The 19721-nt window shown below is 43.8% G+C and overlaps 1 protein-coding gene across 1 annotated transcript; it reads right to left on the bottom strand.

Moving 5' to 3' along the window:
* Positions 1 to 7281: 7281 nt before the first annotated feature.
* LOC124296733 (protein odd-skipped-like) lies at positions 7282 to 10187 on the bottom strand. The gene is made up of 2 exons (XM_046747047.1): positions 9163 to 10187; positions 7282 to 8590 (listed from the first exon to the last, which is right to left on the bottom strand). Exons 1-2 carry the CDS (start codon positions 9693 to 9695, stop codon positions 8236 to 8238), a joined length of 888 nt encoding a protein of 295 aa, XP_046603003.1. The 5' UTR covers positions 9696 to 10187; the 3' UTR covers positions 7282 to 8235.
* Between the last annotated feature and the right edge of the window lie 9534 nt (positions 10188 to 19721).

Below are 19721 nucleotides of genomic sequence, written 5' to 3'. Positions count from 1 at the left end.
GCGTAACATCAATCTGCAATATAATTGGTTATCCGTTCGTTCGTACCTGAGCGAGAGTTACCACTTCAAAATATCGCCAACATTTGTAACCGGATAATTAGGGTCCTTTCTCACACACGTTAATCGCCCCCGGCTTCTTTATCGGAAACCACGTAATATGTATAATATTGTGTGTATGCATGTATGCAGGAGATACTTCGCTAAACCCGTAGACGCCAATTATACGGTGCTCGTACCTAATACACCTACATGTATATACCTATAATATCGTTGTTCAATGCATACGCAGGCCTAAAAGTGATAGTATTTTATTTTGGCGCACGTTATTGGTGTACGAGCAGCTTGCTTTATAGGTAAAGCTGTGGGAACAGACCGCGGAATAGTTTCCAACGACTGATAATATCAACTAGCTCTTATTTTGTGATTAAAATTCGCAGCACACCCTGAGTAATTAACAATCTCATTAGTCGTCGGTAGTTCCTTGATGTGGTTTCGATACCTCTTAAAACAGTCACATTCTCACTATGTTTCTACAAGTTGTCAGATATAATTCGCTTGAAATGGCTGATTCAGAAAGGGAGGGTACGAAATTGCCAATTACATAGTAAGCAAGAAAATTTGACAAACACATCACGTTTTTCCCAAGGTACGGATAGTTGCATTCCGTATTCCTGACGAGAGGATATAAATCGCCTGTCTAACTATCGTCGGGGTAATGCGCTCGTTGCAAATGAAAAATAAATAACCTCGAGTGCAAGTTCGGCGGCTGCGGTAGTAAAAAATGCAAGCTTTCACGAGACGGAGACGGTTGATTAAATAATTAATTAGCGTGATGTCGGGGGTGACTCCCGGCGGCCGGTATCCCCGGGTAATCGCTCGACTTTCCCCGGGGGAACGATCGAGCTACGGGAGAGGAAGTCATGTCAAGTCGGGTGCGCTCGATGCGGCATTGAGCCTGGGAGGAATAGAGGCTCCGGGCTCCTACGGGGGTGGAGGAGGGGGGGGAGCGGTGGGTTTGTTTTAGGGGCGGACAGAAATCTGACGTGGATTGGCGCCGCCACTTCGTTTCCCGAGGATTCGGGGGGTTCCTCTCGAGCGCATGCTTCTGCGGGCTGATGGCCACGAACTCCTGGAATTCGACCTCCTCGTCGGCGTTGGACGCGGAGTCGAGGTCGCCGCGGCCCGGTGACCCTTAGATAAAACGCACGCCCTAATAAGAGGGTAGGACCGCATAGAGCATCGATGCCGGGACGCTTTCACCCCGCTCCCCGAAACCTCCTCGATGCGCCTTTCCTGTGCACTCTCCTCTGTGGTTAACGCTCGGGGATAAGGTTGAGGTGGGCCGAGGATCGACCAAGGGCCACGCCGAAAGGGTTCACGACATTCCACAAACGGCGAACCACAATCGCATCGGTGAAAGGGGCGGGAGAACCGAGTTGCTGGTATCGATGCGGCTCGACAATAATCGGTTACACTGTTTATTTACTTTCCCAGGTGGCACACTTGTCGAAATTTTGACTAATGGTTGACCAATGGAAGCCGACGTTGTGTCGGCAGATGATCAGTTTCGCTTAGAGTTGGCAGAAAGTCGGCAAGACGGTGACAATACGCCTGAGATGTGGTAGGTAAAGACTGAAGTCAATAAGTCAAAAGTCGAAGCTGGGTTAACCGAACGTCTTTAGAAATGTCGAGATCAAAACAACGCCGAAGCAATAATTGGGTATCGTATAGAATTTACCAAGCAGTGAATGTAATAGGATTAAAGTATTCACGCTGCACTTTGAATCGCTACAGAATAGTTAAAACTCTACATAGTAAATACGTTCGATTTCACTTTACAATGGCTTATTCCATTCGGAAGACTTTTATCGACAAATTTATTGAAATAGTTTTTTTATATTACGTTGGCAGCGTTAAATATTTGATTTTACAACGTATTTGAGCGATAGTGATTACAAACAACAAATGACTGTGTTGAATTGACTGCTGGAAATAATCCGTTTAGTGGATTTGTAGAAAATAGTCTTCCGAGTTAGGTGAGCTACCGTCGCGCCGAATCAAATCGAGCCAATCTACCAAATACTCTATTGATGAAAATTTTGAAGCGATTTGAAATTAAGCATTGATTTCGAATATAATAATTTAATACTCAATGCATACGGCTATTTCGTAATAAAATAAATGACAACCGACGGTCGAATTTTAGCTAATCCTAACAACAAAGCAATTTTCGATGTAGCGCTCAAGCTAAGCGAAACGAATATTGAAGATCTGTATCATAGCAGCTCAAAATTAAATTCATATTTATAGTTTGGTATTTGGCGAGACTCTCATGACTTGAATAAATTAATCTATTCATGAGTTTCTTTTCGATGAATTGTCGTTCAAAGACGTTCGATTTGCCTTTCACTACCTCGCGCAATGCGATTGTCCGACTATACACGTACTTTGTTGTACCGTAAAACTTGCAGTAGACTCGTACGGGAGAATCGCATCGCGCGGTCAGGATGAAAAAGATCCTAAAATATGTACAGCAAAGTGCTCTGTCAGCATAAATTCAGCATTCACAATTGAAACACTGTAGCAATTAGCTAACCAAAGCGCAGAATCGAACTAATTGGTTACTAAATTTCAGCTCGAATAAGTTTAACGTGCAAGCTGCGGTGCAGAACTGCATTGGGTTTTAATTTAATCGCACGTATAATACAACCCACACACAAATGATACGGTAGGTGTGACACACTGATATCCAGCGAAGATTTATAATGATTTCAGCCAACACGTCTCAAGGTTTGTACACCGATCATATAAATGCCAAGGTGGGATGCTGACGTCGTAGCCCGAGCTTCTAGCCGAGGATGACTTTAATTGATCGTTCGCTCGAGTACGCTTCCTGGCTTTCGACCGCAATTAGCCGAGAGACCGGTCATTCCGTATTTTTTTGAGCAGCATTTTTCCTTTTCTAATACCTCGCCCTTTTTTCGTCCTAAAATACGCAACCTCTTTCCGCGGCGCATTGTTCTCCATTCTTGGCTCATTAATCCATATTTCACACTCGTCAGCGGGTAGAATGCCGGCGCATTATGACCTGGTCGTTGCCCCAGGGCTGGTATGTGCCCCCGGAGAACACGCACGCGGCGACCCCGCGTCATCGTCCGAGGAACCCGACGACGATCCATCGGCTCCGTGTGAAACTGACGAATTTTTCACCTGGCGAAATGAGCGAACGCCGGCCCATGCCTGCGGATGGATTGTCATTTTGCATTCCAACGGAATTTCCACGAATATATTTTCACCCATCTTCCGTACAGAAGATTACCGAATGCGGGGGTCCACGGAGAAATATCTACCCTCACCTGCGGTCCTTTGTTTTTTTTTATATACATCGTAAAAGGCAAGGAGATAAGGAGGCGACCTCTCCTCCTTCGCACCGTAATTAATGTGCGGCCAAACCGTGCGCACTGATCTACCCTTATTACGCATACCTCCTTTATTCCTTCTCACTCGAAGAAGTAATCTCCAGCCCAGGCCTGTTTAAATTATCCCGCCGCAGCGTATGCGTGCATAAAATATGCGAATGATCCGATCCGATCCGATCCAGCGTTGATACAGCTACATTACGTACACTGTATATGTATACAGCGTGTTTTAACTTTCTCCCTCTCTCTCTCTCTCTCTCTCCCTCTCTCCTAGTTATTTAGATTTTATGTTCGCGAAATGCACTCAACCGAGTCCCTCGATTTATTCCGGGCCCACTTTCGGGGCCTCAGACTGTCCTCGCTCCCGCGCGCTGATTTAGGAAGCGATTACCTCGGCCTTCCCAATCCCGAAGGGAGTCATCAGCGGAGGGCCTATATACCAGGAACCGAGTCGTGCTGATTATTGTAATTAAACCGTTCCTCGAGGCTTCATGGAAGCGGGAACCCGAAGGAGGCGATACCGGCAGACTCGGCTACCTGGTGCCCAGCGGGGGATCTAGGCCCCCGAAATAGGTATCCTTTCCGTTTGGAAAATAAACTATACGAACGCTTCTTGCGTTCCAATTAACCCTCCGGCTGTATTGGCAAAAGTATACGGGACGGGCCTCTCGAGTCGTGGATACCGACACCCCGTCGTCAGTGTCAATAAATTCACGCAATTTACGCGAATTTCATTTAATTCTATCCAAATCGCTTGACAACCATGAATAATAATCAAGGAGCGTATTTAGCGCTAATACTTACCGCCAAGAGCGATCAGCCGACTTTCTAATAGCGGTTGGAAAACTTGAGGATGCAAGAATTGTACAAGTTAATCGAGTTGAGGTAATATCGGATTATGGATAGGTATGCAAATTTATAGATGCCGAACTCTTTGAACCATTCTGGAGCGTTCGATTTGTTTTCTTCATTTTTATTTATTTATTAATTTTTCTTTGCATTTTTCTATAACTAGTCAAACGAGAGTAGCTTACCGTTAATGTGAGATTTATTTTTTCAAATTGTAAGTTGAAAATAAATTGTTACAATATCGTTCCAATTACCGTACACATATGTCTCGAAATAATACGCAACTTTTTTCACCGACGATTGAACAGGGGACGGCCTCAAGTCGTTGTATAATGATCATTAACTGGGGCTGTTTTGAAACTTGCAGTGCCCATCGATTGAATGCCAATCCAGTTGGACGATCGTTTATCGTTCAAGTCTGTCCGATAGAATATATTGCACAAAATTCAGTAACTGTTTATAATCGTGATAAAACGTGAAGACATTTGTTCTCGGGATGAAGGATATGACGCTTGTTATAGAATAGAAAGCTAATTATTATACTGGCAGACAGTAATTGCAATTGCAAGAGAATGACGAATAATATATAGGTATGTATAAGGTGTAAGGTACAGACAATAAGGATTATACCTGGGAATAATAAATTGTTGGAGCTTCGTCATTCTCTACGTATAAATTATTTGCCGTAGTACTAGACAATTGCTGTGAAATATATCTTGCCTCAAATCGATCATAAAAGTGACACATTAATTATGAAATATTTTTCACGGGCTACGGAAATTATTTGCGAGATGAGCAGATGATTCTCGTTGATTTTTACCCATAGCCAGCGGCGAACATAAACTTCGTTAAACAACGATCACTGGTCAAATATATATCTCGATCGATATGCCGTCCGAATAAGACGCGTGATTAGCTTCCGCCTTGATTACTAATTACACGATTCACCTAATCCCTTTCTCTTTCGTTGCCTTTATTAGGTATTTACATAAGATACCTACCGTACGATAAATAATTGAAAGTAGAGGTACGTGAAATTCTCTATGCTAATGTTTCCAAAGCGGTTTTAAACCAATTGTACGATCCGTGTTTCTTACTTTCTAGTCTGCTGAACGGGGATTAACCATAAGAACGGATCGCGACCGTATTTATTTCTAGCAGGACTAGAAATTACAGGAACGGTTTCGAGAAAGCTTCGGTTTGCTCAACAATAAAAGCAGAGTGCCGCGCAGCCGATGTTTGTTCGCTTTATTCATTACGCGGGGTTCTTTTATTGTCGGAGTAAGGGTATTAATTAAAGTCAAACAGCGCAAACTGCCCTACAAACAGGTTAACTGCGGGCCATTGTGACCGGCGATACAATAGCCGAAGCTGTACATATCCTAGGAACCGTAGCGAGCCATAGACAGGCTTAGCCGGCGTTAAGAATGTCCGCTGTGTGCACGCTGCAAGTGAGATACCTATAAACGACCGAATTTCTCGGCATGCCGCACCTACGTCAAACCCATTGAACGTCCTTCCCCGCCTTCAAGATGCGCGGGGATGCATCCTGTCCGTGAATGAACACGTTTACATACGTATCCACCTTGGGCCCAGTCAGTCCGCCGCGCTGCATCTCGAGCAGCGGTTACGGGAACAAAATAATGTGGGAAGAAAGATAGCGGATAACGGTACCTGCACTACCTTTTAACGGTAATATATCGAACTTCATGCTCGAATAATTTTTTTTTTTTATTCTTTTCACTTCGTTACTTTCTTCCTTGGAGGGAAAGAACAAGAAAATACGTTCGATAGTCATTCCCCTATCTTCTATTTTCATCCCGAAAGATTAGACCACGAGAATACACGCGTTGGAATCGAATTACAATACAGGATACCGTGGTGGTGTACCTTCGGAGAGAATGGTTGAGTGGAAAACGTAAGAACTTGTGAATGAAGATTATTTAAACGAGAGTATATTATGTACAGGAAAAAGGATGAACAAAATTTTTATTGATTTAATTTCCGTCTATTTCTAGCAATAACAACAAATCTTTATTACAGTCGACTAGGGCGATGTTTTGGTATTTAAGTATATCTATAGGATGGTAACATTAAACTTGTTCTTTTTTTGTTTTTTTTAATACATAATGCCTATACAATGCAGCAAACGTATCGCACCATAGATTCGGTGACACAGGTCGAGAGCCACACAGAAAGTACAGTTGCACATACGCTTTTGTGCACGTATATATTATATATACAGATACATATATCTATACATTTAAGTACTTATAAACTTATAGTTACTATATATATCCATGTATACACGTGTGTGTGTGTGTGTATATACGTATTTGTATACATGCATAAAGGCACACGCGCATACATATATATATTGCCATATAATATAACACTGAGATAAGGGGTGGGTGAGGAAACAGGTATTAAGGACGATTTATAACTATACGCGGGATAAGGTCTATACTCCCGGGCCGCGTCCATCTTAAATTAGTATGGTAAAAGTTGGAGGGACAGATGACACGACGCAGTGGTGCACGCCAAGGTGAAACGCGCTGGGACTTATGTAGAGATCGGGCGTGCGGGTGGTCCAGGCCCCGAACGGTCCCTCGACTCACCCGCCGCAGTTTGGTACCCGAGAAGACGCGATATTCCGAGGTACATAGGTACGTGCTTCGTACAGGCGTACACGCATACACACGTACATGTATTCATGCATATACCAACCGGGACGACAAACCCGAGGCGAAGGGACACCGATGAATGTAAGTACGTTGGGCCGCGGGCAACTATTTCCAGGATATATGGTAGTGAGGCCCAACGCCGTATAAGAGAACTTGACTGACTTACCGACTGACTTATACCGGCAACAGCTTGTACGGGGTGCGACTCATTTTTCACCCCGTGAAACGATATCTCTCTTTTCTTTCTATTGCATTTCCCCCTCCCCATCGCTGTTCTCCTCGCGCGAGATTCATATGTTATATCCTTTTGCATAACGTTAAACTATGCAATGCGTGTAACGTATATTTCACACCTTCTCAAAATGGGTGTGTGTTGTTGTGTTTTTTTTTTTGTTTTTAGTTTTAGACACTTCGCCAAAGCCAAACAACGACAATACGATAAAGGTCAGTTTTCTATGTATATACAATTTGCGGAAAACCAAAGAAAGAAAAAGAAATATGAAAAAGAAAAAAAATGGGAAAATAACACACACCGAAAATGAGAAGGAATGAAAAAAAAAGTTTGCTTTTACGCATTTACTCGAGTCTCCCTCGGTCTGATTTTTATTTTTTCTTCGTAGCTTCACCGGAATCCATCGTTGTCGTTGTTTTTCTTTCGCCCTCATCTCCCTCTATTTCTATCTCACTTTGTACTACACAACAACGTGGTCCCTTGATGTACCCGGTATAACATTATGCGAGGCGGTACCACAATATTTTGCCTCATTAACGTCTACGAAAAAGGTACAAACATGGAATTACCCGGTATACTTGCTAAATGATATATACCCGAACATTGTTTACGAAATCGTTGAGTGCCAAAATTTCCTAACGATCTGTTATTAAATCGGCTATACACGAAATATGTATATTAATACGTATGAGAAAAAGGAAAAAAAGAGAAACAATAAATAAAAGAACTGGATTTGAACTCCGGAAGACGGTATAAAAAAATGTGCCAATTTGTAAACCGTTTTATGAAGCTCGTCCCTTGATTCGTTGCACAAAAACAATGCGAGTTGGAAAAAAAAAAAAATTATAAAAAATGTTGAAAAATGGAAACACGGACCTGACTGCAGCTAAAATAACACGGGTAACGCAATGTCGAAGTATATACGTATGTAATATATATATACATATATATATATATATGTGTATCCTATATCAGACTTAACAGTAAAACTAAACGTACATAATGATTAGTTAATACTGTGATAGGAAATTCGGCGTGTCCTATAAAGAACCTAGCGTCTCATGATATCCTCTATACTGAATCCTAGCTTTGGCCTAGTCTGGTTGGCCTCAAGACCGTTCGTGATCCTCTCGCGTTGAGTGGCGTGCCTGATGACCGGTGCGGTTGCATTTACAGGAAGAACTGGGACGGTTTGGGGCTCGACTCTGAGGTCCTGAGGGACGTCCGTGTGAGTGAGCAGGTGGGTCTTCAGATTGCTCCTCTGGTTAAAGCTGCGAGAGCATACGGGACACTTGTGGGGCGATTCTTCCATGTGAAGGATTTTGTGAACGGCGAGGGTCCTGCTCTGGCAGAATCCCTTTCCGCACTCGCCGCACTTGAATGGCTTTTCCTTACTGTGGATGTACCTGCGTTTAGAAAATTTTGGGAAAAAGAAGAAAAAAAAAATAAGTACACTACGAAGAATGTTCAACGATTAAAAATGATCGCGGCTTATGGGTTGGTTACACGCCGTGTCGTTAAATCGATCGGCATCGATACAACGCGCACTCTTACGTTTCGGTACGTTTCACGTGCGTTATATCGTTATTACGTGTACGTTGGAAATGAAACGAGATCGGGTGTCATAGGACTTGAACGCTGGCAGCGTGCTCGGCTGTAGTTATAAGGCTCTTTTAGGGTATCGACGATCGATTTTACGACAGTTTTGATCACGCTCTTCTAACACCGTCAACGCAGGATTATGCACGCTTATCGATTTTAATTATTGAAGCCTCGGTACTCGCGAACTGCTCTCACGTATCGTACAGATACGAACACTCGCGTACCTATAGCTACGTCAAACCTCGATCATAGACAAAAAAAAAAAAATAATCGTCGCGATCACGCCTGGCAAGCAAAAAAGGAAAAGTAACCCGCCGTTTCGTCAACGCGACTTCACGAAGATACGCGTGTGAAATGCGAAACATAAAATACCTACCGATGATCTCGGAGGTGATCCTGCCTCCTGAACGCCTTCCCGCAAATATCACAGCTGTAGGGACGTTCGTCGGTGTGAGTCCTCTCGTGTATCAGTAGGTTGTAGCTCTTCGTGAATTGTCTGTTGCAGAATTTGCAGATGAATTGTTTTTTGGGCCGCTGTCCGGGCGATCTTCGTGTCATGAAGGACACCGGGGGCGGAACCGGAAGTCCCGGATGCCTCGCGTGGCCCGACGACTGCACGTGCGGATTCGGATGCTGATGGGGATGCGGGTGAGAATGCGCGTAGGGATGGGGGTGTGGGTGCGAAACCGGCTGGGGGCAGCATCCCCTGGCCGCGAGGAGGGCGGCACCCCTGAGCCAGTGGTCGAGGAAGGCCGCGTGGTACCCGGAAGGCTGCTGCGGGTGCTGGTGGAACTGCTGAGGCGAGCGGAACCACGGCGGCGGCGAGCCCCGGTGGTAATCGGCCCCCCCCGAAGACGGGGGCGTGTGGGGTGGCGTTAGCGGCTCCATCTTGGTGTCCGTCAGCTCCATCGGCTGGCGGGACGCGGTCGCAGGAGTGAACGGATTATCCTGACTCTCGTCGCCTCACTGTTAGACACTCTTTCGATATCTCTTTTTTTTTCCCGTTCTTCTTCGAAAATATCCCGACGATCCCGCTAGAAGGGGGTCGCGAAACGTCAAAAACACACTCTGCGCAGAACCTCGGCTGTCACGCTAGATTTTATTCTATAGATCGTCGCTGAAAAATGCCAACAGGCAGTCCCGACCTTCTGTAACTACACGCGTACCACGCTCGAGACTTGGAGTGATACTGAGTCGGTGGTTCGGGGATAGCCGGGTACCTCACTGTCTCCGGTAGGCGGGCCTCCCGGTTGGGAAGTCATACTCCCGTTGGCGCACGGCTTCCACAGGGGCGGGGCTTCCAACCGACGATCGGGGGCGCTGCGACGCTACCCCTGACGGTATTAACGTCCATCCGACGCGAAAGACGTCACAGATACACGCTCGTCGTCGATACGCTCTCCCGACGGTACTCGCTGGTCGAGAGGTCGTCGGACGCGCGTCTCGACGCCTATATATACCTATCGTACGTAAAACCAACATGGCGACCCGCCGGGAACGTCCTGCGTCGCTGAATATATAATACACACGTATCATGTACATGTATATGTGTATAATAATATGTGCGGCTGACGACCACGGTATTTACTGATCTTCGCCGATTATTACCGCAGCTATTATCTACCCTGGAGTCAGTATATAATGTCAATCTTTTATGCTGCAGCCTGTGAAGACAGAGATAATCATTGTTTTTTTTTCTTTTTAAATTCTAAATCATGAATCGCTGCAGTTATCGGTGCCCGGAATACAGTCACTTGGATATTTGTTTGAAGTTAATATCGTACAACCGCGCAGCGGAATCGATTTATTTATTATTTTCTTTTGGGCCTGAGAGAGGGAAAATTCGAATTTGATTTCACGATTGTGGATTTCTACCTTTATTGACTGGCTACTGCCGACTATTATATTATATTATCTAATCGAACGGACGATGTATGCTGTATCCGTAATTCTATTTAGAGACATGTATATAAAGTAATCCGTTTATCATGTGGAAGCAGTGATAATGATCGTCGTGTGAGGATACGTTTTACACTCTACTTATAGTTAACGTTATACCCTACAGATGCAGTGGAATCACGAGAGTGCTTCACAATCGGAGCTAGGTGAAGGACGGAAGAAAAGGAAAGCGTATATTTGCTTTTTAAATCAGCTGTATAATAGAAGCTGTACCTATAATTGCACCCGCGGAACAAGAATCTACCAGAGGGATGCAGAAGGTAAGATCGGGGTAGAAAATGGATCAAAAAGCCACCGCCCGGATGGTTGGCAGGGGGGCAGATAGACAGACAGTTAGCCAGATAAGTACCTTGCAGTCGAAAAAACACCACCTCTCGCCCTGTAATTATACCAGCGGCACTTCACAGTACCTACTCTCATTACGAAGCATATACACTCGGTGGATATCCATAAACAATGATAACTACGGCGTGGCAGAAGCGCCAGTGAGTTCTGGTTTCTTGATTTACTTTTTTTCCTCCCTTTCTCCTCTATCAATTATTTCTCCACTCCTTCCCTCCCCCGCACAGTTCCACTCTTTCTCTCTCATTCTTTTAATTTTTTTTTTCTCGAAACTAAAAAGCTCGCCGCTCGCTGCTTCTCCGATAGGTAGGATTTATATATATATATATATATATATGCCGATAACGCGCATACCTACTCGAGGATGCAGAGGGGTCGGCTGGTAGCACTTCGTAATCAGAGAAACTCCCTCACGGCTCGCTTCAGACTGAATGCTGATTATAATGAGTCTGGTCTGGTTACACGTGTCCTAATGTACGTCTATATACCGTATTCATCCCGTTGTGAGTTTTTATTTTATACGCGCGATGAGCTGTAAAAGTCGAGAGCTTCGTGTAAAATAGGTATCGATCCCTAATTTTGTAAGTGAAATTGGTGAGTGTACAGGAAAAATCGATTCTACATTTATTTTCTGGAAATCGAAACTAATATAATATAAACTATACGTATATGAAACAGATAGCGCATTATCCTCGATTTGATTCGTATTTTTTCCAAAAGTACACGATTGTTTTAGAAGATGCAATCTTTTCGATAGCTCGAAAAGCAGCATACAATATCAGTCAATCCATAAAACCGTATCGATTCTAAAAACTACAATCATTTTATCGTTGATTGATCAGAGTAATAAGTTGTTGTACAGAATTTCCAACGTCACGTATCGATCTACGGAATGAAGGTGAAATTTTCAGTCGTTCGTCCTCGTTTTCCGAAGTATTTTCATCATACTTTGTCATGCGTATAATGTATAACGCAGGTATACGTATAACTATATATCTCAATTGAATAGAAAAAGAAACGAGAAATATAGGGCGCTTCGTTTAAAATTGTTGGAAAATCGAAATAATAACACAACCTTTACATATGTACATCCAATGCTCACATGCTTATTGTAATACCTACCAATGAAAAAATAAAAACACCTCAGTTTTGGAATATACACATTATAGGTATAGTACAAAAGTATAAATACGAATATCGTTCGACCGCGTGTCGCGTGGCTTATCTATAAATATTATCGCGAAGAATACTGAGAAAGTCGAATATTCCAAGGTCCTTTTTCCCCGTCTACTGTCCAGGTACTTATGTACACATTATATCACACATGGGACTTTTGTGTATAGGATGTGTATAGGTACATAAACACGGTGGATCCAGATCCAACGTTCGAGGTGTAATCTATTTACAATTAGAAGCACGGCAGTACGAGTTTTTCACAAAGCTTAAACCAGGGACGTAAATAAAATCAACCACCGATTATCCAGGCCTGCATCGGGTTTCCGCCTAGTCGAACGATACCGATCAATCGATTAACCCTTTCACTGCCAAGCCTCTTTCCCGTTGAAAAAAATCATTTGTCTCAACCGCTTTAAATTTGTCTCGATCAAAATGTTTGAAACATTACACTTTTTAAAAATAGAGTTTTTCAATTTTCATGCCTAAATATAAAGTTTTTCAAATGAAATTATTCAGTGAAAACTTACTTTAGAGTGCGTTACTATTTTTCAAATTATTTCAGGATTTTTCAAATCGAAATCGAAGAAGATATTTTGAGAAACAGCTGTTTCGTCATTGTAGCAAATATGCTAGAATTGTAGTCAAAGGGTTAATCGCGCACGGTAGCGAGGCTATACGGCGAGAGCGACTCTTCAACCGAGTAACATACAAATTAGCGTCTGCTGGACGCTTGATCGATTTATTAGTTATACATATATCTACAGATCCTAGCGAGAGATCTGTCGGGCTGGCGCGTGTAAATTGTTATTGAACAACCTACGTGCAGAGACCCGGCTCTGCGATACAGCGCCAGCTGTAAAACGATCGTAACTAATTACACAGATCAGCGACAAATTAATGAGGAAAAACACGGGGGAAAAAATCCGATTTCGATCGGTCTAATCGAAGCGTGAGATTGTATCCTTTTTCTTGGTCTCTTTTCCTCTCCTCGCTCCATATTTTTTTCTTGTTATTTTTTCCCCCTCGCTTTACCAACAAGCTTTTTAGACCCCCGCTGCACGACGTCGGGACTCTAATCTTACAATACTCCAACGACCTTGCTCAGCGTGATAGATATTATGCGTGCATCTCATTCTTCTCCTTCGCGCAACACGATCCTTTATAATTTCTCGCCACCTCCGCAACGAGAACAGTCGTCACTTCATCTCCGACCAAGAGCTACCGAAAAACAAAACAATTCGACGAGTCAGACTGTGCGGGAACAACAATAATGTTTGTCCGCGGTTCGCGCGATATTGCACCGCAAGCATAATAATGATTTATCCCTCCCCCGTCGCCCCGATCGTTTTTTAGTATATAATACCGGCGTATAAACGGCAACCGGTAAAATTACAATGTATACCTAATAGACGCCAAATTATCACGGCAGCTAATCGCGTTCGTAAGCGCTTACGGCAGTACGTTTTATGTCCAGTTATATCCAACGAAGCATGAACAGACGTACCTAATATGTAGATGGCAGTCGTGGGTTATACGCTCTGTATGAGCGGCCTGCGTGGAGTTGCACGGCGTGATTATCGCTCCGCGTATACTTTGTACGTGTATAAAACGGTAGAGTGGACCTCTTATCAATTTACGACCGAACAGACAGCACGTCACCTTCTCGGCTGTAGCATAGCAGCGTTGCGTGACGTTTAGCTTTCGAAACGTGCTCTACGAGCCGATTCGACGCTCGATGAACTTGTCGGGAAGTTTTGACAAAATGGCAAGTTGCCCGAAATGTCTCCTTGGTTTCTTCGTACTCGAATATTACGCCGTGTTTCGATAGAAAACTGTGTGCCTGTATCGCGTGGATAGGTTTATGTACCTATAAAGCAATGCTGCAAGCTCATTGCAGGTATTCTTTTCGAATTATACTTACAGTTAGTAATAACAGGTCGATTAACGTAAAGTATAGTTGTTGATAAAACTTGTTATCCAAGAAAATCAGCTGGTGCCGAATGATGAAGGATCAGATATCGGGTTCGAATCTGTACAATTGCGACGATTAGCTGACTACAATCTTTTAAAATTTGATCAGATTTCGATTGGCGAAATCGCATGCGGGTTAATTTCTTCAATAAACTCAGATGAAACTGATGAGCCTATTCAGCACGCTTCTGGATGATAGCCGGTTCAATATCGTTGAAAAATTCAAATTTATTTCAGATTATTCATATCTGATTCATCTATGTCTTTGGGAAAGAAAAAAAAACGTCGAGATGTCGCCGCTAAGCGCCCGATAAAATATCATATCGATCACCTAATCATCGCGCCTCGTACTCCGAATTGCACTTGAGTCGATCTACGGATAATCACTATATTCATGAATATCGCTGTTTTATTTATCGTTTTGTGAATGAATTTTTTTCGAGTGTTTCTCTTCCGATAATGAGTACATGCATACTTCCTTTGTAAAGTCTGCAGGAGATTCATCTGAACCGTCGCTATTCGTGCCGCCTGGGAAAGGGGGAAAAATAAAAATAATCAGCGTCGAAAAGTGTATAAATACAAAGGGTTCGTCCTCGGGTTCCCGGCCCCGGGTTAATACTTTGACGACAATATTTGGCGTTTGAAAGACGAGCGGTGATTACAGATGCTGCGATAAGACGACTCGCGCATCCGGACGAACCCGGATCGCCTCAGGCAGAGGCGGAGGCAGGATAATTCAGTTTCAAGCTCCATCAGCCCGGTACACCCCCTCGCAAAATACGCCCTTACAGATACCGCTCCGTATTTCACCCCTCAAAATCTGCCCTTCGATTTCCCAGCTAGCGGGAAATCCTCGCAAAATTGTAATATTTTAATAGCCCAACTCTAGCTCGGAAGCAAAGAACAAGACTTTGGCTCTAGTGACATAATTGTCGCTGGATAAATGTTTTTTTCTTCGCAATGAAAAAGTTCATTAAAGGCGAAAAACGGTCTGCGACTGTTCGAATGTTCGTTCCAGTGCAAAGGATAGATACGCTTACAGTGTTTAGAAAAAAAAAAACAGGCACTTTGTTTCTAAAGAGGGAAAGAGCTTCTCAGTCTCATTTTCGTAGAAGCAATACTTTCTTGAGTGTCGTGTGTCGAATATCTTGCCGTATATAGCCAGGGCTGAAAGGTATATGTATAATATATTGAAGCGTCGGTTATGTACTTGTTTGGAAATTTGTCATGACGTGAAAGTGTTCGCTAGGGTAAATATCAAGACATTTATTGGAAGCTGGTGTGAGACGCTAGCAAAACAGACTACGCACGGATACACGGACACGTATTATATACATGCATATTACAAGCGAGCTACGCAGAGCAACAGCTCAGAGGATGGTATAAACCACTCAAGAATATTCAACTCTTGAAACGTGACGGGGTGGTGTTATGCGACCATCGGCAGTTCGTCTGGCAAGTAACCATTTTGACACTAATCACCCGGGCATCGCGAGAACCTGAGAAGATCGGCATATGTTGGAGAAAACATGGTCAGCTAGACTGGTCGTCTCCGTTATCCACTTGACGAGGTTCGTAAATTACATTCCACTACCCTTCCAAGTGCTTTTCGTGTGGGCGCGAGATTCCGCTGCAGACTTTTTAAAAATCTTTCATTTTCGAAGGGTTCCTGCACACGATCAGGGTGGCCGAGTTTTCTGCGTTCTTGTACGCTTCGCTTCTTGACTCGTGCGAAAATTGGTGATGTTTTTGGAATGGTGAATCTGGGCCGTAGCTGTTGAGTTTTGCAGGCCGGATGCCGGGCGAAGGTCGGGGGTTTCCTGACTTCTAGCTGGGCGAGCGAAAGGTGACGCGATTATTTGCACGTCAAATATTGATGGTTCCAATATTATGACAGTCGTGGCCATGAACGTGCGTGCAGTAAAGTCGGCACGCGAGACCCTCGCAGGAAAGAAATACTTCCCCGGTTTCGAATTTACCTGTACCAAAGTCAAATTTGCTTTACGGGCAAACGCGGACATCCTGACGTTTTGTATCGTGGCGGTGTTTTTTTATTTTATTTTTTTCTCTCTCTCTCTCTTTCTTCTTTCTAATTACGAAAAAAGAGAAAACTGACGTCGGCCAATCGACCCGACTGCGGAAAATCAACTGGCACAAGCCTCGCGCTGGAACTTCAATGCATATTTCTTTACTGCAGTCTCCTCGGCTGCTTCTGCATGCTGATTATACCCTTCCAAAGAGAAGGTGTACGCCGTTGTTGTTCCTCAAGAGGACACAAGGCTAAAAGGGTGTATTTATGCTGTATCCATAAAACTGAAGGGATTTGCACGCGGAGGGATTTTGGAATGTTATTTTTTTTTACAACGCTCAGGTAAGCTTCTTCGAAACTCTTAACTTTTTCCTCTCGCGTTTTTCTCGTAACCGATTTTATAAATATTGGACATTATTAGACGTGGCGATCTTCGTTGAAATTGCAAAATATAGAATTGTCGTGGACACGAGCAGAGAAAGTGATTCGTTGAATCTGTCGGTGAAAAAAACCATTCGGTTTGAATATTTTCCATTGGATTCTAGCGAAGATCGTTGAAGCCGGAAAAGTACGGCCCGCGGTCGACTTTTTTTTTCATACCAAGAAAAAACTCGTTCCGTAATATTTGTCCAAGTCAAATAAATATCGGTAATTACTTCGACAAATTTCAAAATCTTCTCTCCGTTCAGCCTTGGCGAAATATCAGGCAACGTACCTCGGTAAAATTAAAGCGAAAGGAAGAAACCTTATCTCTATGACAGCTGCAGCGGAAAATGCAGAAGGAAAGTACCTACAGGGAAGTCAAATTGAGAATTCGAGTTCAGTAGGTACAACCACCTAACGTTTCGCTTCGCGCAGCTACTGCACAATCATAAAAACAATAAACATAAACGCATAAACATAAAGTTGGTACGTACTGTGTGCGGATTAAGATGTAAAAACCCATCCGTTCGACCTGGCAGCCCGTCCATTTTACCCGGTCAGGGTCTCCGGGTCGACTCTGCTTCAAATATTGCTTCAGTATGCCTAGTTATATTATTATTGGGATCCAGTACGGCTTTAAAGGAGTCGTTCACACAGTTTTCTGCCAGCCTTTTCCGCCAGGATAGTCTAGATTAGTTTAGATCGTACACGGAAAGGTGTCGATTAGATCCACTTACGCTACAAATTATCCGAAGATGTGAACATACAAGGTCGGGAAAAATATATCTTCATCCCGATCGAATCCAGTAAACAATTGTTACGGTGTTAATTTGCGGAAGGACAACCAAGCGATAATTATCACGCCACGGTGTGAGGGGACCTTTATAAGATCCACTCCTTCGTATACCTGCAGGTCAAGCGTACCACTGGCACAATTTTTCAATTTGACGAATATTCCTCCCGAAATTTGCAGTATACCTGGAAGAAAAATTGGGTTAACCGTTCGGAATTTCTCTCTGTGGGGTTATTAAGCTTTAAACCGTACGTATATAATATCCGAGAGACATTGTGTCAGGGTTTTGAACCAATTCGACACGCGGCCTATTTACTCGGATTTGCGTTAATCCTCAAATGAATATTGTGTTCGCAGCCGAAGATCGGTTGCTAGCTAAGTTTGCAACTAAGTCTTGACACAATATACCTATAACTAAACACAGGTTATCTACGATGAATCAGCAAGTTTAAGGGGTCATACCTAGTCGGGATATTGAAAAGATGTTGACACAGGCTTTATGAATACATTTTTCAGCCCCTGATCGAAGGTTTTTTCTCGCTGATGAATATTTTCCATTTTATAAACTAATTAAGGCGAAAATTTTGATGGAAAATCATATTTTTCTCCGGAAGCCGCCGTTTCGTTGAAAATTAAAATTTTGCTTATTCCCTCGATCAAAGACTAGATAATACCTTACATTAACTAAATCATTTTTGTTTTTTTCGTTTCGGATGATCCGATCCAGAGATATCTTGCTCTCCGCAAGGCCCCTTTTTTTAGAGGTGCTCCCGGAGATCGGCTGTAGCAGCTTTAAAAATCAATATTTTTACAAATAAAAAATACCAGAATAAAGTTCAATGTTACCCCAATAGGCATATAAATTTTTATTTCAACAAATTGAAATGTCTTTTTATGAAAAATTCTTGATAAATCGCTTCTTTTCGACCACCTGACTGGGTATGACCCCTTGAAAGAGGCTTGCGGTGCTCCTCGATGCTTGCGCGCAGACGTCGGTTTCTAACGTATATCTCTAGCGTGACTCGGTTGTAAACCTGATAAATTAATTACCGTGTATTTGATTGCTATTTTAAGTGGTACCGTATCATTTGCGTCACATCGGCATAACATTGGTTACACGTATACAAGCAGTGACAGAAACACCTCACTATATTCTTATCGATTATACCTACTTTTACAAATCTTTCCACGACCAATACGAACACCCGATTATACATCATTAATTACCCCTGTCACGCCAGATTAACCAGGATTATCTGTGTAATCCGTGAATCAATTGCGGCAACCGCTTTAATTGAGCCAATCCTTCATTATACGGTACGATCGGTTACTCCTACGCGTTCGCCAAAGATCCTTTCGATCCAGCGATCTTCCTTATGCAACGGTGAAAATCGCCGAGGGGACCCAAAAGGCGACACGCCACACAGATGTTCCCAATTCCTCCGCGTCGGAGACCTACAGCGGCGCAGGTTCAGGGTTTTCTAAACATTGAAAAACGGTGAAAGAAGGCACTCGAAGGCTGTCGAGTCGAGATATTGCCCGATTTAAGGAGGCTACCCGAGGGGCGAGGCCGGGTCCATCGGTCCCCGCAGCAGCGCCGCAGGACGCAAGATCTGCTTTGTCTCAACCGGGCAACAGATGCCCGCCGCTTCTGCCGCTGCAGGCCACGATGATCCGCTGGTACCGCTTCTGGTAGAGCAAAGTGCCAGCTTAGAGGGTCCGGAGCCTAGTCGCCACGCATCGGGAGCCGCACTCTCTCACAACAGATAAAGAACTACGCCTCCCTGTGAAGCCTGCAGCTCGACGCGGGGCGTTTTCACCCACGACGCGATCTCGAGATTCCGGAATCCTCGTCTCTGAGTGTCTGCGAGGCGTGTTGAAGAGTCGGCGCTGCGGAGGTTATTTAGATTATTTTAACGCTCCGCGACTCGCCTCTAGGTGACGAATGCCTCGCTCTCGTATCACGCCGTTGCGTTACAGGGCCCACTTTTATATACTCCCGAAGGTCCCTGGTGCGGGGATGCTTTGCCGAGTTTACCACCCGAGATACGCTGGAGCGCCGCATGCGTGTCGAACAATTATCGCTTCCTGCGGGGCAACCGACACTCCGATCCTTTCATCTCGACTTGCCAAAGCTAACCCGACGCGGTATCGTATACGTATAACAAATTATACGATCCCGTCTCGCTCCCCGTGAGTCACGATTTCGAAGATGTTTATATTTCTTCGGCTACTCGCTCAG

The sequence above is a fragment of the Neodiprion virginianus genome, chromosome 1 (assembly GCF_021901495.1).
Source record: "Neodiprion virginianus isolate iyNeoVirg1 chromosome 1, iyNeoVirg1.1, whole genome shotgun sequence".
NCBI classification, from domain to species: domain Eukaryota; kingdom Metazoa; phylum Arthropoda; class Insecta; order Hymenoptera; family Diprionidae; genus Neodiprion; species Neodiprion virginianus.
Note: the sequence above shows the minus strand (reverse complement) of the source record. Positions and strands in the feature narration are given on the sequence as shown.

Excerpts from the sequence above, each read along its gene's own strand:
- LOC124296733 (XM_046747047.1), bottom strand. The coding sequence starts at position 9,695 with ATGGAGCTGACGGACACCAAGATGGAGCCGCTAACGCCACCCCACACG. Across the intron at positions 8,591-9,162 it reads GATCACCTCCGAGATCATCG|GTACATCCACAGTAAGGAAA; the intron begins GTAGGTATTTTA and ends TTCTAAACGCAG.